Here is a 26,150-nt window from a genome sequence, read left to right as displayed (position 1 = left end):
CCTGGCTACCTCAGGTGATTATTCCACAACTTACATATATAGGAAACATTTTTTGAAGAGTTACAAGTATGAACTAAGAGTATTTTACAGTTCAGTTTAGCCTTTGCTATTTTTTAATTTTACATGACAGCAGGGAATGTAATCACATGCACTAGCCAGCTGTGGTGGATTTTCTGGGATTTACAGGTTGAATAGATTCTGCTTTCTTTAGGTGAATTATGCAGGTTATGGTTAAATCCTGATATTGCTGCTGGCTACACCCCCATAAAAGCTGCCTCCACAGTGAGGCACTTGTTTGTCTGACCTTTCTCAGCCTCAGTCACCTCAGGGCTGACTGCAGTTTCATTTCTGTCATAATTTTTTTAAAATGTAATCTTTAGCTCATTTTAACTTGTAACTGAAACCCTTGGCAAAAAAATACTTTAAAATAAAATTGGCACACTGATGTTTTGGGCAACCCTGTCACTCATAACTACATCTTCCCAATTCTGTCTTTACTTTATATTCCTAAGGAATTGTGACACTGTGCCCTGTGTGAAGCACTGTGGGTTACAATGGTTTATCCAAGAGTTGTGTACAGAGTACCCCTTTCCCAGAAGCCTCACTTCCAGCTCTGCATGTTTCCAAAGCTTCAGGCTGGATGACTTCCACATTTAACCACGCCAACCCAAGTGAGAAGACCAGAGATGTCACTCTGGAGTACAACTAACACTTAAGTCCAGTCATTAGTTCACTGCTCAGATGTACACAGGACATTTTCTGTTGACCTTGCAAACTCTTCTCATAATCATCTCCAAAGCCTTCCAGCCTGATGTTTCACTGTTTGGTAGAGTCTACCTCAAACCAAACTCTAAGCTACCTCCTTCTCCTTCTCTGTCTCCTCTGCCCTGCAGAAAATGTGCTAAATCTAAGCCCAAAGAAAATGTAAAAGCTTACTATCTGCTTTGGAGCAATGGAGTAGGGGCTGTCTGCAGGCACCCCCACGTGAGGTCGGATAAGTACAGAGACAATTTTCTTCCCTGTAGACTCCTGACTGCTGATTTCTTTCTTTTTGCTGTCAGAACCTGGAGGCTGCAGAGACACAGGGGTGGGGAATGGTTAAAACTGTTACACTGCAAGGGAGGAATGTGAGTGATGTGCACAGGGAACTGCTGCACTGGTCAGGAAGCACGAGCAGCTCCAGTTTCTTTCTGGCACAAGGGCTGGACACGTGGATGTGTCCTGTACATTAATTTTCTCATCCACAGAGTAGCTCTCCTGAATTCCTTGGAAAATGTGCATGCTTGGGTCCTGTTCTACCTAGAGAAGCACCCAACTATGACACCTCTAGTCCATTATCCAAACCAGCTCTCTGGGTCAGTACTGTTCCCTCTGTGCACAAGAAAGGTTAGAGCTGTGTTCAAAACAACTGTGCATGCTGAGCTGAAGCAGAGAAAATGTGATTTTAGTATCTTTTCTGTAAAGCTTTTGCCAGAGAAATATACAATATCCTGGGGGATACCTTCTCCCTATCACTCTCAGCCCCTCAAGACAGTAAATTGCCACAATATAATCAAACTTCATGTGTAATAGATATTATAATATTCTAACAGAAATAATCTAATTTTAGCACTGGGATAAATACCTCCATATCATTAGCTGCAATTTGAAATTTGCAGGGTAGATTCTGCTCCCTGATTACAGCACATGTTGACACCAGAAAGCACCCATGAGAAAAGCAGAGCCAAATTAAGGAGTTTTAGTTATTTTAATTCTTTCATGTAATAATGACAATAGTTTGTCAGGGACAGTATTTAAAATAGTATTTCTTTAGCTTTTTTAACACTTTTAAGGAGAGCTAATTGCTTATAGCTCACTCTGGAAACAGACTGCTGATCCCCACAGCCACCTACCCACATATTGCGTGTTTGACTGGGAGAGGAGCTGACATTTCTTTTAACAATCCAGCTCTTAGTTACAAGTTCTATCTCCTGTTATTGTTTTCAACCTTTCATGCCAAAAAACCCATCATGTATCTCAGCAGCAGTATAAGAAACAGCCTAAGAGCTGACCTCATCCATGGTTTCCAAAGCTGGATGAATGCTTCCACAGGGAATGGCAGTTGGATCCAGCTTCAACACGACCTCTGACTCTGAGGTGCTACCACTTGATGCAGTCTCGTTTCCAGTCATATCTGCAGGAGGAAAAGGGTATCCAAAGAGCACCAACAGGTCCACCAGCTTCTCATCATCTGGCTCTTGGTGGTAAACTTCCAAGTCCAGGCGGATGTCTGAATGGGAAAGGAAAAAAGAACAATTATTTCTAGTCAGTGAGAGGACTCGTGGCTTACTTGGTACCAGAATAACAAATTTGTGTCTGGCAACTGGATTGGTATTAAAGCGTATCTCTTAATCTTCCCATGTTTGCTGTAAACTAAAATGATTTAAGAGCTTGCTATAGTTTGGCCACTTTCTATGTGCTAAACTATAATAAAAATAAATTATGAGTATTTTGTTTAAACAAATGGATTTAGTATAATTAAAAAAAAGGTGATTAACTTTGCTCTGAAAAGCTTACAGTTTCACTTGAACTAAAAAAACTAAACAGAAGAGCCAGATGATGCCAGTAAAAGGCAGGTAGCACATCTGATTGACCAAGCTTAGTGGTGTGAGAAATTCATAAAAACAGGATTGAAAATCCTGAATTTCCACCATTTCTATGAAGGAAAACTCAGCTACACCAAGGTGGGACGTGCAATTGCATAATAGCAACACACTGAGTCACTCTTTTGTATTATTTTTACTAAAGACATCTTCATTAGGAAACAAGTATGCCTGTTAATTAACATATTAATGGGTCCTTCTACTTTTATATCTATAAGGAACCCAACGAAAGCATCAATGTTTGCTGTGCAAAGCCATCCTTACCAAAGGGAGTGGGATTGTTGAGCTGGACCCTCCGAAGCACAGGGGACCCTCCTGAGACTCGAGTGCCAAACCTGGACAGGGAACCTTGCTGTCAGTGCATGCAGAGAACAGAAGTGCCTGAAATCCCTGAAGAGCTGTTTAAAATTGGAAACCAATCTGGCTGCCCTGGAGTGGCTCTCAGGTAAGGCATGGCCTACACTGTGAAGTACAATATTGGTTTATTTTATCTGTCTCTTTTCTTTCTTCCCCAGTTTTTTCAGTTGTCTCAGACATTTCAGAGTAACCATGTGCAGTGCTGAGGTTCCCCAAACACTAACCCTTACCCCTCATCCTGAGGTGCAGATGCCATTTGCTGTATGAGAAGGTTTAAACCTTCTATTGACCACTACTTACCACTGTTGACCTCAGGGCTGCATTTCTCCTTGTCCAGGTAAAGGGCCAGGAAGAAATGAGCTGTGCATGATGAGAATTGCCAACATGTGCCAGTTGCAATCTCCACAGAGTCAGATGAGGCTGCACTGGTGAAATTCTACAACTGCAAGCCCAGAACAGAGACTGCTGGCAAACTTCAGCAGTCTTGTATGCAGATTATTTCCTAATTGTGTTGGCAGAGAAAAATGTGTTGATGTTTTAGAAGCAGATCCTGTACTTTGACCGTCACTTTGCTGACCTTCTCATTATATCACAAGATGGAACAGGTATGTATGTTGGCTGCAGTCCATTGGTATTTAATTCTCTGATTTGTTTGACAGTATTTTGCACACTACCTGATAATGGGTGGCTCTGGTTGGGGTCCTGTCACCTGCAGGAAGATTGGACAGCCTTTCACAGACATTTGCATAGGAATTAATTTAGGTTGTAAGTCTCCCACCTGTTAAAACGAATTTTTGCTATTAGAATCAAGATAACACCTTAGTTCTCTGTGTTATAATATGTTTAAAAAAAGACTGGATGTGGCACTCAGTGTCATGGTTTAGTTGAGGTGTTAGGGCATGGGTTGGACTCAATGATTTTGAAGGTCTCTTCCAATCTAATGGTTCTGTGTGAAACTGATTGGATTTTCAAATATTTTTGACTAGTTTTCTTTTGACAGCCTTTAATTCATATGCTAACAACAACTCTTCTCAGCAGGAGAATGCAATACCTCATGCATTTATCAGCTTCCCTGCTGCTTTTATACACAACACAATCTAGGTATTGGTAGAGCAGAGCAGTGCACTGGCCACCTCCCAAACAGATGTTATAAATCAAAACTACTCCAGTCATTTTCAAGGCACATGAAAACCTTCCAAGGAATAAACATGTCCCCCTAAAACCAAACAATTGTTCCTTACATGTTGTTGGAGGTAGTAGTATAGCAAGATCCTCCCTGAATTTTTACAGAAGTCCTAAAAAACTGAAAAAGTATTTCTAACAGAAAGGCATCTGGGAAATATAATTGGTGTAAAATCTGCCATGGTAAAACTGAAACCCCACCTACCTTACAGACAAGATTATCCTGGTACTCTCCCCACATGTTGTTGTAAGCTGATATTTCTATGGTGACCTGCTGGAAAGCTTCCAGAGTTCCTGTTGAAGGTTGGATGTAGAAAGCTGCTCCCTTCCCATGAGACAGCAATGCTGCTGTAAACTCTGAAGGAGCACAGCAAAGAAGCACTTCATGAATTTTGAGGAAATGGAATAAAGTTAGTCTTTCAAAGAATACATGGTTTTAGTTGCTTTTGATCAGCTTAACCTCACCAATTTAGAAGCCCTGAGATCATTTACACAGCTCACATTTATACCACTTTACCCAAGTTTCCTTCTGCAGTGAGTCTTACTCTGTTTTTTAGAGTTAGTGCTTGCCCACAATATTTTACAGCAGGACAATCCTTCCAATAATCTGATCCAGGACTCTTTGGGATATGCAAGGCACTAACAGATTACATTAAAAACACTTTCAATTTGAGAAAAACAGGATGGGATTTGTGTTGACTGTTTCTTGTTCCATTAGCAGCTGCCTGTTTACCTCTGTGTGCTCTTCCATGCAAAGAATTAATTACAAAGAGCAAAGCCTTTCCACATTCTGAGTCACCTAGGCCTGCATGGAATCTGTCAGAACAGCACTCTTCTAATCTTAAGCACGAATTCAACAGCTGAAAAGCTCTGTCTGTGGAACAGATACCAAATTCTATGGCAAGGTACCAATACGTGCAAGTTTTATTTTGGATACAGAAGACATATCCACACTTCACAGCTTTTTGCTCCTATTTCCTCCCTCCCTCAGTCTCATGTGGCTCTAAATATTATAATTTTTCAGTACAACACATCAGAAATGACAGATGGGCCGTGCTGTAGCTTTCCACAGTGGGGAGGGTATAGTAAAGGATTTGAGGGAGAAAAGCTTGCTGCACTGGTACTGGGAAACTGTGGGAGAGAAAGAGCCAAACGTTCTGCATGTCATCCATCCCATGTGCTGGGAGTGTTCTGGGAGTGAACTGTCACCAGAATCACCAACTTTGTTTTATACTGTTTGCAGAAAAAAAGATGAAGAAGAGAAAGAAAGAAAAGAAAGAAAGGAAAGAAAGGAAAGAAAGGAAAGAAAGGAAAGAAAGGAAAGAAAGGAAAGAAAGGAAAGAAAGGAAAGAAAGGAAAGAAAGGAAAGAAAGGAAAGAAAGGAAAGAAAGGAAAGAAAGGAAAGAAAGGAAAGAAAGGAAAGAAAGGAAAGAAAGGAAAGAAAGGAAAGAAAGGAAAGAAAGGAAAGAAAGGAAAGAAAGGAAAGAAAGGAAAGAAAGGAAAGAAAGGAAAGAAAGGAAAGAAAGGAAAGAAAGGAAAGAAAGGAAAGAAAGGAAAGAAAGGAAAGAAAGAAAGAAAGAAAGAAAGAGAGGAGAAAAGAGAAAAAAGCAGAAGGGCAAGAGAGAGATTGACCTAATACTTATATAAGGTGGGCTTTCAAACTCAGGATTGAACTGAGGAAGTAATTTAACAGTTTAGACTTCACCAGATACTCCAGCTGTGAAAAGATGTGCCTGACTGGCACATTTAGTGCTGAATATGGCAGTCAGCTGGATTTCACCTTCTCTCCACTGAAGAGATATTTTCATACCTGATTTTACTTTTCTGGCTGCATGCTCTGTGATAGGCCCCCTTCTTTTCACCAGGTAGCTTGGAGAGCACAAAAAAAAAACAAACCAAAAAACAAAATCTGATTTTAGGTTTCAACCAGATCTAAATTAGTATTTAAGTCATTATGCAGACTCACGGGCAGGCTCCTTGATCTGGAGGCAGCAAACAGGCACTAAAATACTCAGCTTCCAGTGTGAATGGAGCACTGATTAAGGTAGAATTTGTAAGAATCAGCTGACGCTTTACAACATCTTTGAATGCAACTTCAGACCCAAAGTCCAAAAGAAGCTCACATGGGCTTTGTGGCATTTGTCCTTCATCACTGCCAGAAAAAAATGACAGTAGTATTTAGACATGGGTCTTATTTTCCTATGCCACAGATGATTTCAGGAGATTTAAAAATGTGCAACATGCAATGTGGTTGTAACGTACAGTGTAAAAGGACCATGCAGTCTATGATTTTTGTCATCAGCATTTTCTGCTTTTCATTTTTTCACTTCTACCCATATAAGGATTTATTTGGGCTCAAATTTTTATCCTGCATAACATGCCAGTCTACCAAATTAAAGACATATTTACTTACATGAAAATATATAAATATGAGCATGTTCCAAAATACAGTCCTCGTTCTACATATCAGAAAAATAAAATAAAAATAAGCCAGATATTACCCGTCAATTCCACTGCCAGAAGGTACTGAGTAGGTGACATGTAGTCCCTTCACTTCTCCAGAAATGCTCAGAAAGAGAGGTTCAGCCATGTCTTCTATGCTACAGGAAAGCGTGAGGTCTTTCAGCTCACCCTGAAAAGCAAAGAATCAAGTTTCCTTGTGAATGAAGCCTGTATCACAGAGGAAAGGCAGATTCTTTAGGTTATTTATTTTTAAAAAGTGTGTAAACTTCTCTGGATTAAACACAGAACAATAGAATTGTGACAAGTTTTACTGAATTGTTTTCAGTGCATTTTCTGCAGCATCAGAGCTGCTTAGAAGGAAGCACTGAGGTAAAAATTTGTGGCTGTTTCTCAGCTTTGTACCTGCAGCTGTCTGTGAGCCTAAAACTGCTCCATTACTGATTTCTGACATAATTCCTAAGCTTGAAGTATTGAATCATAGAATCATTTAGGTTGGAAGAGAGTTCTGAGATGATTGAGTCCAAACATTAATCCAGCACTGCCAAGGCCACCACTAAACCATGTTCCCAAGTGCCAAAGACACATAATTTTAAACACTAACTCTGACAGTACTGAACGCCTATTTTTAAGCAAATAAATGAAACCTAAGTCTCCAGTGAATATAATGGGAATTAAGACACCATATCTATAGGAAGATCTTATATTTAAATGCATTAGCTCAACTGTCTGAATGCCCTTGTAAAGTCTTTTTCTGAATTCCTGGAGTCTGTAAGATCTGCTCCTGTATTTTGCAGACTCTCAGTCCCATCAGCCCCTTTTAAATTTTCAAATATCAAAATGCTATGAGCCTAGCTGCATTCAGAAGAACAAAAATACATTATATATACCCCTTTGCTCTGTATCGTTCTAGATTATCCAAAGTAAGGATCTGTATGCTCCAAGAAGAGTGACAATCATTAAGAGTGATTGCACAAGACTTCAGGAAAGGAAGAAAATAGAAACAGCAGAGATATAAAGAGGTAGGGTAGAAATTACATGCCATGTGCACTTCTTTAATTCTTGCCTTCAACTGTGGTACCTCTAAAGCAAAACCATTTCAGAGATATTGTATGGGAAAAAGAGCACATGATGTTGGACATAGAATTCCTTCCTTTTGCCAGATGGAGGTGAGATGAAAAAGCCAGTGTTGCTGTTTTGTAAAAGTGCAGCAGTTTGTAAACTTACCACAGTGTTAACTGACAGCTCTATGCAGAATTCCTTCTCTTCATTTGGGCCTAAGGTGCCACTGGCAGGGGACACCACAATAGAGCAGAAAGCTGCCTGGCTTCCAATGAGCTGCCAAACAGAAAGGACATTCAGCTCATGCTCATTCTCTCACATTGTCTCTTCTGAAAAGACCAAGCTATTCTCAGGCTTAGGACACTTTCAGGCAAGGCTTTACAATCCATAATGGGTGGTAAGATCCTCATGCCTACATTCACTCCAAGTAACTTCAGGTGCCCAACTGAGGCTGCTGGTCTGGGAGCAGAGTCACTGCCATCCCTCTCACAGCCTCAAGCCTTTCCAGGGTGAAGCCAATCCATCTGATATCAGAGCAGGATCCCAGATGTGCCCCCACCTCTCTCAACTACAGAAGTGGGGGAGAGACAATCCTGGTGTTGGCACCTTCCCTAAGTGACCAGCACGGAATATACCAAGGGCTTCCACTCATTTATTCACACATCAACATCACATATCAGGAAGAATGCTCTACATATTCCTCCTAGGCTCCAGATGCCCCAAAGGGTTTTCCTGTAGGTCTTATACCATCCACATGCTCTGTTAGGATCCCTTGGGCACCTGAGGACATCTTGGATGGCATTGAGTGCTTTTATGTAGATAACTGAGCTGAACCCTGGGCGTTAGAGTAGACCTGAATGACCAAGGCACTGACACATTTCCGTTGACTGAAAAGAGAGTTCAGACCACAGCTTAAATACTGATAATAAATTTAGGGCTCCTACTCTGTAACCTGAATCTCAGTCAGAATGGGAAATTTAAGCAGAATTCAGACACAATTCAAAAGCACCATAATTTCTTTGCTTTACTAAATTAAGTGCAAACCCTAAACTGCCAGGGCACTTTGTTTAATACTCTGGTAGGTTTACATCCTACAACCCTCATATCTTCTTACCCATTTTCTCAGAGATCCACAGACAGTAAGAACATATTAACATCAAATGATAGTTAATCTTTTCATAAAGGTTGGTCTAAAGCTGAAGTTCTGCTCCCAAGCCAGTAAACGACTGCTCAAAAGATACATCACAAAAACCTTTAAGAATAGTCATTATGTGAATTCCTAGAGAAATTGCAATTTCCATCTCTGCTGTATGCTTCACCCATTAGAAGAGCATTTACCTTTCCCCATAAGTATTTTGCTGGCAGCAGTGTCTGGTTAAAAAGTTTAGTGGTTGCTTTAACAGGAACTCCAGAATAAATTTCAGTGAATATTAGATGACTAGATATCAGGCACGCTTGGGGGGTCTGAACTTCAACAAAAACAGGAAGATGACTGGAAATAAACACACAGATGGTCTATTGTTATTGTTAATGAAACATGCTAGACATAAAACAGCATGCTGGGAAGAATGATGTTTATGTTTATTTAGCAATATTAGAAATTTGATAGTTCATTGATAGGTTACACAACCCCACTCTGAGCTCATATTTTTGTTGTAGGAGAGAAAACTACCTGAAGTGAAAACCAGATGTGAATCTCAGGAAAAACAAAACAAATGCTCCTTTTCCTCCTTACCTTCCTTCTCCATTTTCTACCTCCAGCTCCAGCACTGTCTGGAGACGCTGGCACTGCAGTGATGTGAAATGAACTGAAACTCTGCATAGACCCAAAGGAGGTATTTCTCCAGCTGATGGCTGGATGGTGAAGCTAGATACCTAGGAGAATAGAAGGGAACAGAAATTTTTTGACAATGGCAAAATGTTGACGCCACACAATCTAATTAGGGCTTCCAAGTTCTCATTTTTGCTCAGATGTGTCTTTTCTCTCTGCCCCTTGAGTCCCACCTGGGATGATGTCAGGGAGCACAGTGCCAGCTTTGTGAAAGCCTGGCTACACAAGGAGGCAGGGCTTTGCTTCTGAGAGAAGGGCAGTCAGAGGCAAGGGCACAGCAGGGTCAGCTGTGTATGGACCGACAGGGAATGTGAAAGAGAAGCAATGAGCCTCAGCAGCAGCACCTGCTCCCAGGCAGCAGCAAGGTGCCACGAGTGGGAAAGGTTCCTGGACAGAAGAGGGAGGAAGGAGAGCTGGGAGAGTGGAGACAGGAAGAGCATCAGTGAGGAGTGGGGGCTCAGATTGTCATCCAAGATACTGATGTGGGTGTGTGAGAGGAGTGTTCAGCAGCCTCAGCTCTACTAAAGCCTTAAACTCTTACTTATATCAGCAGCAGCTGAAATCACTGTCATTCAGGAAATACTTCAGGTCTATTCAGATCAGGCTGGCAGGGGATTTGTAATAAAGGAAGATAGAGAAAAAAATTTAAAAAGCGATCTCAAAAGCACTCATGCACTTATGAAACTGTGCAGGACTAGTTTTGTAAGAAATCATAAAAATTAGAACTTCTTATACCTGGAATAATACAACTCCTAAGCAAAAGAAATAAAATAGCTAAGAAGGGAATACAGCCAGCTGTAGCAGTGACTTACCTCTTCATTCCTTTCAGCTAGAAAAGCCTGGCTTTCTTGCATCCTCCACTGTGCTGGCACCTGACAGAGATTTTTAATCTCAAAGGTTCTTGACACAGTCTCGCCCTGCTTCGTCAAACCAAACCGAAGTGATGGAACATCAATACAAAGAAATGGACCCTAGGACAGCAGGAAACAGACATCAGAATGGACACCTTTGGCAAAATTGCCTCATTAAGAAACATTTATTATCTAGGATTAACATTTGATTTCACAGAGAATATCAGAAAGCAAATGCACTGTGTAATGCAGAAAAATTATGTGTGTCACGGGAATATCAACATTGACTCAATAGTCACTACAGCAAAAATAACTCCAGTTTGTAGCTACTTAAGATTTCTCAAGTCATGGAGAGGCAAAAAAGCTTTACTTGGACAATGGCCAGGCCACACAGTTCATTCTCCTGCAAGACTGAGCCGTTCCTTACCTTAAAAGCAGCCTCAACGTGCAGCACAACTGGCTCTGGACACAGCTCAATGTGACACTGCAAGTTATGGCTGATGATCCCAGGTTTGCTTCCAGAAATTGCCAGGACAAATTCACAGCACTCATTCACATCTAGAAGAGAAAATGTCCTATCTCACATTTTTGTAGGAAGCCAACTGCTTCAAGCATGTTACTGAAGCTTCTGGAATCAAATTAAAGTCTCCTGCTGGCTCCAGTGGGCTGGGGATCAGGTAATTTTTCAGTTTGCATTACAGTACTCTGTGACTGTCATAAATTGATATAACTAATTATTGTCATGTCTTTAATTACTGCTTGCAAGTTACAGAAACTTTACCTATGACACCAGTACAAGGTTCAACTTCCACGATCTCAGAGGCCGTGATTTTCTCCCATGTGTACTTGATCAATGTTTTACTGTTGTTCCACAGCTGAAACAATTAAAATCAATGAGACAATTAATGCACTTAAAGCTTTCACAGTTACAAGTCAATTTGCTAAGAGCACTGATACACTGCAAACTAGGTTCTGTGAGTCATCATTAATTTGTCTCCTTCACATGGGTGAAGGTGTTCCCTCAAACCTGAAAAAAATTCATTAACAATTCATTCCAAGAACATTATTGTATTTGTGACTCTTAAACTTTCCCCTCATTTTTCAAAAATGTAACAGAATTTCTAAACAGAAACTGAAAATCTTTTGAGTGTGGCTTTTTTTTTTTTTTTTGCCAAAGGCTCTGTTTGTGAGGAAGATGCAAGCTCTTGAAATGTTTGGTCTGCACTTCAGATCTAGTCAAAACATTTCTTAATTACAGCAAATAACTTTGTTCTCTGAAGCACAATTATCTCTAAGAACAGTACAAATTCTTATCTTTTTAAGACTAAAAAAACAATTGGAAACTGCAAAGGATACTGTTATATCATCAATAAATGACTTAATTACCTCTATCACATGTGTAGCTATACTGGATTACTGGGAAGTATGAAATGGCTGTCTTAAATTGAAAAATTAAGTTATAGAAAGAGAAATCATAAAATCAAATGTTGATTAGCAGAATCTCTAAGAAAAAATGGGAAAACCATTAACTGGGAAATGTCTTCCTGCCTGGCTCTTGCTAACAGGCCTGTTTTTCCCAAGTGAGTCTAAGATCAAAAGGATCCTGATTTGTAGTGAAGGGGATGCTGTGTGAGGGGACAATTGCAGCAGCATTCTGTCCCAGAATGGGCAAAGAGAAATTATCAGAACCTGCAGGAAAGAATAATATCTAGTAAGCTGCAGCATGTGGGATTTTTCTAGCTTTTCTGTGCTTCCTGTAGTTCTTTGCATGAAGAGTGCCTCGGTTATGAACTAATTGAATCATCCATTGACTATTCCTCCCAGCTGGAAAACTTTTACACTAAAGGAGTGACAAAGTGATAAGCAATAGGTTAATGACACAGAAAAACATTGAGAGGGGTCAAACTCTCTGGTATCAAACTGGAGAGATGAAAAAGGAACAAAGGCTGATGCCTGGAGTGTAGGGCTGAGCAGGCTGGGTAGGGCATTTCAGTGCAGACCCCCCGGGAGTCATGGCCTCCTTTAAAAACATTTCAGGAAAACTAAAATAACACTGACTGTCTGGTATCTTCTAATAACACCTATGACATCTAGTGACACAAACCACATGACAAGACTGAAGTCAAAAGCACGCAAACCTTAAATGTTTTCTTGACATTTACACCAATGTAATTTTCTCCAGGGACAATAATGGCATATGGTTCCAGAAGAAGATGAAGTGGTTCTGTTGAGCCTTTAACTTCTATTTCCAGTGCTATTACATCTTCTACTCTGCATTCTGGGATGTTTTGAAGCCTCCCCTCTTCTACTAAACTTTGGGAGGAAATATGGTAGAATCATTAAACATGTTAAACAAACTGGATCCTGTCTTTTAATTGCCAGATCAAACCTGATAACCATCACAAATTTCTCAAGTACAGATTGCCCATGGGCAATTAGCCCAGCCAGTTCAAAACTTCATTATACTTTAAGATATTCTAGTTGTCCCAGTCTGTCCATGAACAAGTATATAAGTCACATACTGCTGTGACAAAGAGTAATAACAGGAAGCTCTGGAAAATAAGCAGACAAAATGACAGTATTATCTTTTTCCAAGAGAGGAAAAGCTAGGGCCAGGCATGTGCCCAGGCATGGGGGAGGATATCAGAGATGCTCTTTGTACCACAACTACTTATGTAGATAATATTCTTTATACTTGTCAATCCATCATCACCAGAAAGAAGAAAAACCCCAGTAACTTAATGGAATAGCACAGATAAATTGTGGCAACATATCTTACTGGGAAATGTTTCTCAACTTACCAAGGTGATTCTGGGATGTCCCTCAGTACCATCCGAATCACACTGTGATAACTCTTCAGCTGCACAGATGAAGGAGAAAAGGATTTTAATGTAAAGTAATCATTTATATTGAAGATCAAAAAAAGATGGAAAAGTGGTTTACATGTAAAGGATAAATGATCATCATCAGAGTACTAAGCTCTGATAAACAATATTCAAACTCTGAAGTTACTAAAAGAAAACATGTTTGACTGCAAAACATTAAGCCAGATTCTGACCTCATGGCGTATGGTTCCAAGAAAAATACTCATTTTTTACATGCCTGTTATTATTTCCCCTGTACATTGCATACTACACACAAGCATCTGCAAAGGCTCCCCAAATTAAGCTCAGTACTGCTGTACTAATTGAGAAGTTTCTTCTAGCTGCTCCAGAGTATTCAGCTTAATTGACCATCAATCTGATCTTGAGTAAGAAACATGTCTTTTGCATCATGGAAAGAGAATGCCTTCTGTATTCTAATGGGGGGCAGGAGAGGGGAGAAGAAACACAGAAGCAGGTCTTAAATTTGAAGGGCTATGCAAAAGCTTCATTTGTTTGTAGACAGAAACTAATTTCGACATATATTTTAATTCAATATATATTCTATGAACTAATTATTTTTTAAAAGCCAGGTAGTTTCTCTTCCATACATATTTGAGGTATTTCTTATGTCTGTCAATCAACGTAGCATGGGACATTCCCACTCTTGGGCTTTCTTTGGATCAGGTTTCTTTAAATACAGTGAGCTCATGCTCCTTATTTACAGAGACAGGGGAGCAGAAACTGAGAGGACAGTCCCTGAGACAACTGCATTCCAACATCCTTGCACCTCTCTTTACCCACAGCTGCACACAGCATTTTTCTGCCAAAGGATCCTACTATCCCCTTAATTCACCACTCAGCTGTTCATAGGACCCATTTCAGGCCAAAAAAACTACAGCTGGAAACAGTTTGAATAATCAGTGTTTGTTAACCAACTTATTTAGGCTGGAGTAGGTACAAGGCACAACCCCCAAGGAGAGGGGAAAGGGTCAGGAGTTGGTGGAAGAGCTGATAGAGGGGTGAGGGTGGTAACTTCACCAGCCAGCACAGCTGCAGTATGAGGATGTGTCCACAATTTCAGTGTAAAATTAACTGTGTCCAGTCAAAAATTACATGAGATCAGAAACTGTCTCACATTTTGCAGTCAAAACATGTTTTCTTTCAGTAACTTTCTACATTTTGAACACTGTTTATCAGAGCATAGTAGCAGCTAATTAAATTTAATTTAGAAAAGTTGCACAGCAAGGATTTTATGACTTGAATAAAAATACACAGCTGGAGTTTGTAGATAGGAAGGAATCACAAGCCATACCTCCTGTGGAGTGTAAGTGAGAATAAATTCATGATCTGTACAGGGAAGCAAAACTCCCTGCTCAGGACTTAGGGAGAAGGCTGACTCTGGATCTTGATTGTATTTGACCTCTGTGAAGTCTGCAGTTTCTTTGGGTATAAATGGTTTCAGATTAGGCTTTGTTATCTGCCAGAAGAAGGGAAGTTCTACATGGCTGCAAAGAAGTCAATGAACAACAGAAAAGCTATGATTAAAAAATCAGATATTTTTGAGTAAAATGTATTAAAATGTTCAGATCCTTTTCCCAGAGGTTCCTCTCTTTACAGATTACAGTGGTTTACCAGTTTTTGTGAGCCACGAAGTTGTTGAGGCAGCAAGAACATGCTAATATATGAAAGTAAATTCTATAAATGTGTAAGATATCTTAACACTTTCTTGTCTTATTTGAACTTGTCATGTAATCCATCTTTTAGAAACTCTACAATTCTTCTTTCAAAGATCTGGGATGAACAGAACAATTCCTGCTGACACCAGTACGTTTGCCTTGGATCACTGCTGATGACCTACATCACATTCTGAATTTAATCCAAATGCAAGATGTGGTCTTTAACATGTCAACAAACACAATAGCTCCAGCTAAAATTATAGCCATGGCTCTGCCCCACTCTCTGCAATCCAGAAAAGGTTGCTTAACTAGGTTGTTTCAGCAGAAGTGTATTCCATGGAATGTCTTCATGGGTTCATGTCTTCATCTTGCTCATGCTGACCTCAAAAATTCTGCCTTAGTAAAGGGGAGGAAGGACACTGGAATTTGAAAGTATCACTGATAAAACTGGACATTTACAATTTCTTGTATCACTTTCTGTAGAAGTAAGGTTTCTTCTTCCTGCTTCTATGGAGTTTACTCTTAGCCTGGCCAGCTTTGTTTTACACAAATGCAGACACCAGATGTGCAGGGAGTGCTGTGGTGATTACAGAGAAAATGTGGAAATTGGCACAGTCACATCCTTTGTCAGTTTATAATATTCAATCACACTTTCTTTACCCAAACACCAGTCTGTTCTGGCATTATGCATGTGTGATTTCCAGGCCACAAAATAAACTGCCAGATATTCACTGCTTGCAAACAGCAATTTACATTAATGGTACTAAACCCAGCAGTGACCTTCTCAGTGCTTTGATGGTCTTACAGCCTGTATCTGCTGCAATCATGCACAAGTGTATTTCTGTTAAAGTCTGACTGATTCTGAGAAAAATCAGAATGCCACTATGTTCAGTATGCTGCAACTGTCCATAAGGACACATTCATTGACTTCAAATTGAATTTATATTTAAATCTGTAAGTACTCAGTAGTAGGAACCGTGTGAGAGTTTTAATGTGAGTTAATTACACTGGGCTCCCATTTTGATCCAATGGAGTCCAGGATGAATTATGACTTTTCTATGGGAGATGTCTACAGTCAGAATTGTATCCTTGGAAGCATCTATTCCTTGCACTATGAAATGAAAAGAGTACTTCTCTCAGTTGCAAAAGTATATACAGCAGACATTTAAAGTTAGATAAATCTCACCTTGGAGCACCCTGTATTTCCTGCAATCATGTATATTTATGAATTTTTTGTAGATTTACCTGGATTGAAGCAAATATATTGACCTTGGCTAATGGTTGCCATAATGCTTGAACAATGTACAACATTCCTTGAACCTTAATTACCAAACAATAAGGAGCAAAAAGAAGCAAAGATTCTGCAAAAAGTTTATCAAGGGTATGAAGGTTTCTCCAGCTTGAGAGAGCAGAGTATGACAAATTAGATCCCTAGCAGCATGCCCACACTGCAGAGTATTACTCTAACAGCAGCTACCTACGTGGAGTTCTTTATAACCAGTATCTTCTCCTTAGTGGTGTGTGGGTTTTGGGGCTGGAATCGTATGAGATGCTGTGCTGTAGCATCAGTGACTTCACCCAGCTGAGCTTTGCTTTTTCCACCTGTGACAAACAAAAGCTCCAGAGCAATCAACTCTCCAACCCCTGGAAGAAATAATTAGATATTGCTGTTTATCATCTGACTATTAACATAGTTCACATCATCAATAGCACATGTCATTAATGGCCATTATTGATTATATCTGGTGTTTCCTCAAGTTACAGAACTCCAATGTATTAAATGTACAACATTTTCCTGATGCTATGTTTATCAACATGTATTGACAGAGACCTTCTGTTCATGAATTTCATAGACAGGGTTTCAGGGCCACAGCCTCAGCTCACTTACATCAGCATGGTTTCACTGAAACCATGAGCAGGGTGTTTACAGTGACTGACAATGTGGCTCCCAGATATTTTGAGCAGTATATTAAAATTAAAATAAGCAGCAAATTAAATATTAAAAAAAAAAATCCAAAGTAAATACATGTGATAAAGTGATTCAACAGACAACAAACCAAGCCTCATGTTATAGCACTCACAATTATATTATGGTACAAGCACCAACATTTACAACAATTTGAACTGGTTTCATTAGCTAATCCAAAGACTGCCTACCTCTCCTGAACACATTCGTCTAAGATGTGCCCCAAATGTGGTTCATTTCTGCCCTGGTACACCTCATGTTTCATAGTTTGTCAAGTTATTTTATTGACAGAAAAGTAAAAGAGATGAGTTGCACCTGGCAACTGCATTTCTTTTCTGCAACTTGGTAACATTTTACATTTGGCTACCAAAGGTTAAGAGCTCAGTGTTTTCTAAATCCAGTGTATTCCATGCACTGGGAAGGAGCAGTAATAATAATACAAAAATAATGCCAGCAGGAGACACAGTATGTGCTTAATCCAATGACACAAAATGTTACCATCACTTCACACCAACAATTACCACTCATATTATCTAAATATCGACGGAATTAGAAAGGTGCTAAAAACAAACCTGTGACTGTAACATATCTGATTGGATAATTATCACACAAAACGGTGAATGTTTGCTGTGAAGCTTTTGGCAAAGAAGGGAAAAACACTACCTGAAAGAGAGAAGGTAAATAGCAAGGTCTGTAACCGATTTCTCTCCCCTAAGTAATACATTTCAATTTGCAAATATCCCCCGAAGGACAGTTTTAGTGATTAGTAATTAAAAGTAACACTTGCAAGAAACAGAGCCAGTTTTTGCTCACATAAACCCAAAATTGCAAGGTCCAGCCAGGTCTTCTAAAATGACCTTGCTTGTTAATTTCTTTGATGAAATAAAAAAAACCTTTCTATAGCAGTTGGCACTAACCTCTACTGTTGCATTCTGCCCTGGAGCTACTTCCAAAACAGCAGGCTGGATCGCAAAAGGATCCTGTATCACAAAATCAGCAGTGACAGCCTCCTAAGATATTAAAACAAAAAAAGAAGAAGAAAGATTAATAAATTAAATTGATCAGGTTGCTGTGTTTAAAACACAAATTTACCTGAAACAGGCAATATACTACAACGTCACTGTTCTATCTCCTACCATACATTTTTTTCACACATCTCAAAAAAGCGTGGATCATAAATATGGCTTAATTTTAAAAAAAATGCTCCCTGCTTTATAATGACCTTGGTGAAAGCAGGAGGGAAAGTGCAGTCTCTGAAGACAAGTGATTGTCAGAAGTCCTAATATTCATGTTCACAGCAGACCAGCTCCACCAGAGAGGGGCTCTGTCTGTTTCTCCATGCTTAAAACTCACTTTGAATGGGAACTGTGAAGTCTCTGGAGGGACAACCTGGCCCATTTTATCTCCTTTGTCTATCCCACTCAGGGCCTGGTTTGTGATGGGGAACTACAGACAGAGCAGGACTGGATTGGATTGCTGTGTCTACAGGTGCAGCAAGGTCAGTGAGTGATGTTTTTGTTGAAGAGGGAGAGGAAATTACCTCAAGCAATGCTAGAACTGATGGCATTTCTATTTGCTTCAAGTGCAAGGTTAAAGCTCAAGCCAGTTTTCCTCTCCCTCATCTATGCCTCATTTTACCTTCCCCCTGAGCAAGACAAGGAAAACCAGGAGTACAAGAAGGTACAACCAGCCAGGGAGATTGGTCTTCAGGATAAAGGTGAATTCCTGAAGGAATGGCACAATGCAGATGTCTCCAGCAAGGCCTTGTGACTTCTGTGCTAATACATCATGACTGGCTCAAAGGGCCTTCACACCAGGGCACCTGCACCATGCTGGGTCAAGTATTTCTCTTCTAATCACTCACCTCAGGATCAGGAGCTGGCCAGGCATTCTCTGGCACTATAGAGAAATTCCCAGTCCTAGCTCCCTCATTTCTGCACAAAACTGCTGTTGTTTTTATTCCTCCAACAAGGCAGGAACCACAGTCTATATTGTCAGGCACTGCAAGGAGTAACACAGAAAATCAGACTCCAGAGAGAGCAAAGGCTGCTGATTAAATAACTCTTTACAGACATTACTGCATGAGACCATGCCAGGTTTTGCAATCCTAAACCCCCTCAAATTCTTTCCACGTCGAAGTTGGACAGTGTGAGATGTGTATTTCTACATTCATCTTACATTTTAATGATGTAAGATGATCTTTCCTCCTTAAAGATTATTGTATGATAAAAAGATGATTTTTTTTAAAGAAAAGCTCAGTAAAACAGGAAAAGTGAATTTTCAAAAAATCAAAGCAAATTTTTGCAAAAATAATCCTGTTTATTACAGTTGAGCTTAGATATTTGAGAGGTGCAGGTATACCATATCCATATATAATTAGTTTCACATTCCATGAAAATTAATGAATAGCATCAAATAGTTAAAATTAAATCATAATTCCATAATATTTAGAATTAGTAATTAAAATTGGTAGTTCAGGAATCAACAAAACACAAACCTAGAAATGTGGCCCCTACTCACTTCTCTAATACAGTGGGAAAAAAAAGAACCTAAGATGGCAAGAACAAATAATTGAGGAAAAATCCAACAGGATTATATTTTAATAACTAATAAATCTATGATAAATGAAAATGAGATAGATATCAAAATGTAGAAACTGCACTGCCAATTTTTTCCACATTTGTTTCATGACACATAATTGAAGGCAGTTAAATAAAAAACCCCATTTTTATTTTTTTATTTTATAAAAAATAAAAAGTCTGCTTAACTTTAGAGAAATTTGGTATTTGGACACTACTGACATGTTAATACTGGAAGTGATACTTTAGCTTTGATTGGGATGACAAAAGGTTCTGATGCTTGACTCTCCACTAATATACGATCTGCATACTCTCCCAGATATTCAGGAATAAACTGGACTGTATACTGGCATGCCATCCCAGGAGCAATCATTCCTCCCTTTCCTGGATATTTTCCTTGGGGGAAAAAACAAAAACAAAAAGGCAGAAAATTAGGAAAAAAAAATAAAACCTCCCTAAATTGGCAGTAGTATTTATAATCACGTCTTCCTCTGGAAAGGTGCCTGTAAACTCCCCCCATTTATTGCCTAAGTCAAGTTGATAAAAAGGGATGAGCACAAGAGGCCTGGCAGTGCAATCTGGGAATATGCACATGTTCCAGGGAGTTCAAAGATTGCTTTGTCTGAAATATACTCCTTATAAACACAGAAATCAGTGAGGAGAAACTTAGAGACATTACCCAGTTTTGCTTTACCACAAGACAAAAGGACTTCCATGGAGGAATCTAACTTCTTCTAAATATTCCTCCAATTCCTGGAGTATCACAATCTCCTTAGGCAATCTATCCCAGTGCCTGCCTATCCTACTGTAGGAAATAATTTTCTTAACTTTTCTCTAACATATCCTTCTTTATTGCAGTGTGTTATTTCTTGCCCTCTCCTCCTGATTTTTTCAGTGGAAACTACATCTGTTCCTAGATGAATTTTGGATAAGACTCGATCTAGGTATTCCATGGACACATTTTGATCTAATAGCAAACACTTTTATTTTTAGTCTTCTTGAATTCCTCATTAGACCATTTCAGTCTGCTTATGAGTGGCATTGTGATGGCCCTAAGTCAGCTTTCAGCTTCTAAAGAACTATTATCCATAGTGGAGAACAGATAACAGAACAACAGAACCAAAGAGAACATCTCTGGAAAAATCTTTCTCAGAGCAGGTAAATTAGATTTTTTATGTGTTAACATTTTAAAGGCAGAAGAAGAACCCTTACCTGGCCAAATGAAAAATACTGAAGTAGAGGGAGGGATAAGTCTTACATGTTGACCTGTTGAAGTGATGTTCCGTAGCTCTATAGTCATCTTCATTTAAAAAGAAAATAAAATGCTCCATTGTATTTATCATCACTTATTAAAATATTTGCAATTCCCTGGTACTACTGCTAGGAGTAACTACTTCATCATCACCACCAACCCCAAAATCCCAGTTTATTCAACAGAGGCTGAATCAGACAGTACCAAAACAAAGCAGAGACTGAGAAGAGCCCATTTAGTCTTCTGGTTTGTGTGTCAGTGGCAGGTGTGGTGGAATATCTTCAAGGAAGTTAAAGGGTCATAAATTCAATATACAGAAGAAACTCAGACTTTTATTAAAATTCAGAAAGGCTAAGCATTGAGTGAAATATGTAGATCGTGATAGGATATAATTCTTCAGGGAGGCAGAATTAACTCTCTACAAAGAACCTTCTCACCTCATAAACCTGCCCAGCTTTATCATATGAAAACAGGACAGAAGGTGGACTGGCAAGAAACACAGGAACAAATGAGGTATCACTGGAAGATTGAAAAAAAGGAGACATTATCTTACTGCCTAGTTCTCTAGATATTGATAAAATGAGAAACTGCAAAATGTCTCCTTTGGCAAAACCAAAATATCATACAGACATACTTTTTTACTAAGAGACTATATAAGAAATTTAGCTGAAAATATCTCTGGGTAAATCCACAGCAATTCTATAGCAGAGCTCTGTGTGCTCTAGCCCAGGATCCAGAAACTGTACACACTGCATACCCTTTGGCATCTTCTGCTTTTCTTCTGGCTGTGATTTCCTCCACTTTTTCTTGAGAAATTACAAGAGATTTGCCTCCATGCAGAGTATTTGGTGGGAAAAAGCGTGGGTTCTTCAAGTAATTCTCTCCTTTTTCAAGTCTGGAGAGATACTCACTTAATTCCTCTGCTTTCCAGGACTTACTCTCTTTCCCAGCTCGTTTCTGTTGGGCTTTAGTTTTCTTCAAAAAACAAGAGTGCACAGTGCAACATTAAACACAGTGATTTTGAGGATGAGGAAAAAGAAAGCTGCACATGTGTAATTAAAGCTACACAGCAATGAAAACTGATACAGAAAATACAGTATTTCTCCTTTTCAGCAGAGTAAATATAATAAGTACTGGAGACAAATCAGCAAAGGGTCGATATTCATCTTTTGTTGCAGGAAGAACAACAGGCCTTACAGATCAAAATTAACTTGTAAAATGTACCTTACTCATGGTTTTAGCCTTGAGGTTGGAGTCTGGAGTCGAGAACAGAGTTGTAGACATGCTTGTCACACTGTCAGGCTGGTAGATACTCTCATCCAGTGAAAAAGCACGTTGTTTACGTGCTCCTTTCAGGTATCCAGGTTCTGATTCTCCTGCAATTCAAAGAAAAAAAAATTCTGTAAGAGGAAAATATTAATGACAAGTTAGTCTAAGCATAGGTATACGAGTTTAAGGTTTGTTGCTGGCAAAAATCCTCTAGAATTTAATGTACTTTTAGAACTTATTTTGTACAAACAAAGGTTAGTACTTTAATAAGAAAGCTTTTAGAAGCACTAATTAAACGGGCTGTATACAGTTATATTACTCCCAGAAAGATATGTTAACCTGATAAGGGATGTGGGATTTTTCACTTTGTTTGCAAATACAATGGAAAAACAACAAAACACAAATCTTGAAATTTGTGACTAAGTTTATTACTCTGAAATGTTAGTTTTGGCTTGACTGAAAAAATTCATTTCAATGATCCTAAAACATTTCATCTTGGCTCTCACAGAAGTAAAATAAGTAAAGAAGTCTTGGCATTGTACACAATATTTTCCTTACTTGTCTTCATGTGCAAATAAAACCAATATATTTCCAGAACTGGAAAACTTTAAACCCTAAAAAAAGAATATAATTTTACTTCAATGAAAATAGTTTTTACTTTAATGTAACTGCTTCTCTTCTCCATATACAAGATGTAGTTGCAGCTTTCATGCTAATGAAATTGGAGGCAGAACATTAATGCAGTTTTTGTGTGAGATGCAAAGAACTGTAAACAACTGTGCAATAACAATGAAATATCATATTTAAGAACATCTAAACTTAGGAGTTTTGAATTTATCAATGATATTTTGGAAATGTGCCCTTAGTAGAATCTTATGCTTAAAATACTAGAGTCCCTTCTGCTTTGGCAGAAAACTATAAAAATATACTCAGATCTGCTACATCCTCCAGTACTTCAATTATAGACTGTTCTAAAAAGTCTAAATTACTTTCTGCTTCAAAAGTTACCTTTTGGTGCTTTAGCAAGAGGTAATTTCTCAGTGATGTAATCCTCAGGACAGATTAAATTATGTTTTCTGAGAAGTTCATTATCCACAATCCACTGAAAAGAGGATGCCACTGCAACAATAAAGCAAATAAACAAAAAAAAAAGCACAAAATAATAGCCCCTTAAAACACACTATCTTGATCAATCCAAAGTAATGTTGTTTTAACACCTCATCCCTGTCAGGTAACATTATTTTATAGAAAATAATATTCTCTTATTTAGAATATTATATATATTTTATAGAAAATACTATTATAGAAAATAATCTGGTATTTTAATCCCAAAATTTAGACATGCATCTCTACAATTCTAAATTCAGTTCAAATCCAGCTAAGCACCCATTGGAGAAATATTTAACCTGTTCATGCTATATATCAAGATATGTATGCTTGTAATATTTAGGTAGTAACCCCTCAATCCAAATTTAATATCTTGAATGTGACCTGGTTGTTTAGTTTCTCAGTGTTAAACAGATGTTACTCTACTTGCACGTCTGCACAAAATCTTTCAAAGTTGCTCTGTTGATGTAAAGCCAACCCAAAGTTGATGTCCAGGTACCATAAACACGTACTGGGGAGCAACATTCCAGAATCCTCACCTGGTGGCAGCCCCAGTTTGTGGAAATCTTCCCCTGCAACAGCCTTCATCTGGTTTAGAACCTTTTCCTCTTCAGCTTTTGCTTGGGCCTGGGCCCGAATGATCTCCTCTTCTGCTTTGTCAGCTTCTGTCAGTCGGCTCTTATACTCAGCCAGAAGCTGCCACAGGCATGGGTGAATAAAGAGAAATTTGAGCTGTTACAGGTTCATGTTTTCTATTTATCTTTGAGAGGTAAACATAGACATATTAGTAAAACATCACTACTTTACAAGCATCAACTGGCCTCATAAAACACTGTCATTTCACAATGACACAAAACAGAAAAAAACCACCTGTGTCTCAAATCATCCAGCATCAGCCTCTACTTTTATACACTGACAACAGCTATTGGAGTGATGACAAGATAAGACACCTGGGCCACTGATCAGCAGGTACAGGGGAAAGTTTCCAGCCAGTACAATAGGCATTTAAAGGGCTACTGCTTTTACTGGTTGTATTCTGTGTCTGAAAAGCCAATTAGAGATTAAAATATCATGAAGGATCATGTCAATATTAACTTACTTGAAAGGTTCTGTAGGAAACTCTGCTCAAGTAAATTTCCACTAAAATGTCAATTGCAGGATCAACACCTGCCTTTAAATTTTATTTTACATAAAATCTAAGTAGCAACTAAAGAGCTCCAAACTCTGACTTGGTTTGGATTTGTACCTTCTCTAGCTCATCTATATAACTGTCTTGATAAACACTGTCTTCTCTTTGGGACTTAATCCAGTCAGTTGCCATGTCCACATCAAAAATATCTCCAGTGTACAGGTCCTTAAAGGCACTAGCCAGCACATGGGAGATGTCCTGGGGAAAGAAAATGAGGATCTTTAGAGCTAAAAGCAAGAGATAGGATGGGAAGAGATCACTGGGTGCATGCAAACAGCTGTAATTAGCAAATGGGAAAAGGTACCTGGAAAGGGAATGTGTGTGCACATGAACACTGAGGTGTGGATGCTTGTGTGTGTGTGCTGTGGGACAGTGTGTCTGTGCTGGCTGGCTGGACACGGAGGTGATGGACACAGCTCTCTGTGCAAGTGTGTGCGATGGTTTGTGCAGGGATGGGGCTGTGGGAGTGGGGAGAGAGTGTGGGAGATAGGAGCACTGTCCAGGAAGTACGTGTGTGTGTCAGTCCTTGTGCAGGGCGTGTGTGTGCCCCAGGGTGTGTGCAGGGGTGTGTGAGGCTGTTTGTGTGGGGGTTTGTGTGTGTGAGGCTGTTTGCAGCGGGGTCTGTGTGAGGCCGTGGGTGTGTTTGTGAGGCCGTTCATGGCGGGGTCTGTGTGTGAAGTTGATTGCAGGGGGGTCTGTGGATGTGTGTGTCTGTTTGTACGGGGGGTTTGTGTGTGCAGGGCTCTGTGTGTGAGGTTGTGTGTATGGGGGTCTGTGTCTGTGTGTCAGTGTGTCCCAAGGGTAAGTGCAGCTCTCTGTGTGCGGATATTTTTAGGGCTGTGGTGCTTCTGGGGGCTACGCAATTTGTGTCCGTGCTGCCCAGCCCCGCTGCCTTACCTGGGGGTCGCGGCTGGGGCTCCCCTCAGCCATGTCCAGCCCGGCGCTGGGCTCCTCTAGACTGAGGCTTTCCTCAACCATGTCCAGCCCGGTGCTGGGTTCCTCTAGACTGAGGCTTTCCTTAGCCATGCCCAGGTCGGCGCTGAGGCTCCCTTCAGCCATGCCCAGCTCGTCGCTGTAACCCAGGGTGCCGATACTCAGGCTTCCCTCAGCCATGCCCAGCTCGTCGCTGTGACCTGGTGTGTGGACACTCGGGCTCCCCTCAGCCATGGCCGGCCCGGCCCCTCCTCAGGCTCCCGCCGTTGCCGAGTGACCGTGCGGGCAGGGCAGGGCAGGGCAGAGCCTGGCGGGGTAATGGCGGGGCCCCCCTTCCCTTCCCTTCCCCCGCAGCCGTCGCCCCTTAGAGCCCCCCGGCGCTGAATGCGGCACCCCGCGTCTCTGAGGGGCTCGTACTCCGTCCCTTCCCTGCCATGGACTTGTCATCTTTTAAGGACGAGAAGCCTTATGACTTAATAAGAAATACAACGTTGATAAGAAACTTGCGAAGGGGATTTGGCCTTTGAGGGGATTGCTCGCCCCTCCGCGCTGTGCTCGCAGGTTGGAGCCGAAGGAAGAAGCGAAATCCTCTCCTGATTGCCCACACGTGGGACGAGCAAGCCGGGCTCGGCTGGGAGCTGGGAATATTCAGCAGCAGCCCCAACCCATCCATCTCCCCCCTCTGCCTGCGGCGCCCTGCCTGTGTACACTGGTTGCTAACAACAGGCTCTGCTGAATCCGGTGATATTTTCCAGAGAAACCATCCCGGTGTAGATTTTCTCCTTGTCCTGCTGCCTTTTTTTTTTTTTTTCTTTTTGCTCCCCCTCCTCCAGTCTTTTTGCTCACAGTGAAGGAACCTGACTGTGGTCCCCTGGACATCTCCATCACAATCAGGGTCATTTGGCTCTACAGGGTTTTGGATGAGTTGGG

At 40.1% G+C, this 26,150-nt stretch overlaps 1 protein-coding gene across 2 annotated transcripts in view; it reads right to left on the bottom strand.

Moving 5' to 3' along the window:
* The window catches only part of DLEC1 (DLEC1 cilia and flagella associated protein), a 34,243-nt gene extending 8,806 nt beyond the window's left edge, over positions 1 to 25,437 (bottom strand). The window contains exons 1-30 of one of the 2 annotated variants that reach the window (XR_015799258.1): positions 25,185 to 25,437; positions 24,345 to 24,485; positions 23,638 to 23,794; positions 23,000 to 23,110; positions 21,947 to 22,098; positions 21,480 to 21,697; positions 21,160 to 21,241; positions 20,683 to 20,770; positions 19,693 to 19,866; positions 18,756 to 18,892; positions 17,809 to 17,901; positions 17,464 to 17,554; positions 16,407 to 16,569; positions 14,562 to 14,754; positions 13,187 to 13,245; positions 12,524 to 12,698; positions 11,167 to 11,260; positions 10,813 to 10,943; positions 10,347 to 10,505; positions 9,439 to 9,578; positions 9,042 to 9,195; positions 7,869 to 7,979; positions 6,683 to 6,813; positions 6,148 to 6,333; positions 5,992 to 6,050; positions 4,387 to 4,538; positions 3,674 to 3,777; positions 2,907 to 2,977; positions 2,052 to 2,269; positions 937 to 1,071 (exon numbers count right to left, since the gene is read on the bottom strand). Coding sequence is in view for 1 of the 2 variants with exons in the window: in XM_014873650.2 (XP_014729136.2) it covers positions 937 to 1,071; positions 2,052 to 2,269; positions 2,907 to 2,977; positions 3,674 to 3,777; positions 4,387 to 4,538; positions 5,992 to 6,050; positions 6,148 to 6,333; positions 6,683 to 6,813; positions 7,869 to 7,979; positions 9,042 to 9,195; positions 9,439 to 9,578; positions 10,347 to 10,505; positions 10,813 to 10,943; positions 11,167 to 11,260; positions 12,524 to 12,698; positions 13,187 to 13,245; positions 14,562 to 14,754; positions 16,407 to 16,569; positions 17,464 to 17,554; positions 17,809 to 17,901; positions 18,756 to 18,892; positions 19,693 to 19,866; positions 20,683 to 20,770; positions 21,160 to 21,241; positions 21,480 to 21,697; positions 21,947 to 22,098; positions 23,000 to 23,110; positions 23,638 to 23,794; positions 24,345 to 24,485; positions 25,185 to 25,400 (4,095 nt within the window). In the remaining variant the exon portion in view is untranslated. The remainder of the gene's footprint in view (positions 1 to 936; positions 1,072 to 2,051; positions 2,270 to 2,906; positions 2,978 to 3,673; positions 3,778 to 4,386; positions 4,539 to 5,991; positions 6,051 to 6,147; positions 6,334 to 6,682; positions 6,814 to 7,868; positions 7,980 to 9,041; positions 9,196 to 9,438; positions 9,579 to 10,346; positions 10,506 to 10,812; positions 10,944 to 11,166; positions 11,261 to 12,523; positions 12,699 to 13,186; positions 13,246 to 14,561; positions 14,755 to 16,406; positions 16,570 to 17,463; positions 17,555 to 17,808; positions 17,902 to 18,755; positions 18,893 to 19,692; positions 19,867 to 20,682; positions 20,771 to 21,159; positions 21,242 to 21,479; positions 21,698 to 21,946; positions 22,099 to 22,999; positions 23,111 to 23,637; positions 23,795 to 24,344; positions 24,486 to 25,184) is intronic. The other variant, XM_014873650.2, reaches the window with a different exon arrangement.
* Positions 25,438 to 26,150: the final 713 nt, after the last annotated feature.

This window comes from Sturnus vulgaris, chromosome 1, assembly GCF_052056855.1.
Source record: "Sturnus vulgaris isolate bStuVul1 chromosome 1, bStuVul1.hap1, whole genome shotgun sequence".
NCBI lineage: Eukaryota > Metazoa > Chordata > Aves > Passeriformes > Sturnidae > Sturnus > Sturnus vulgaris.
This window is presented reverse-complemented; position numbering and strand designations above follow the sequence as displayed.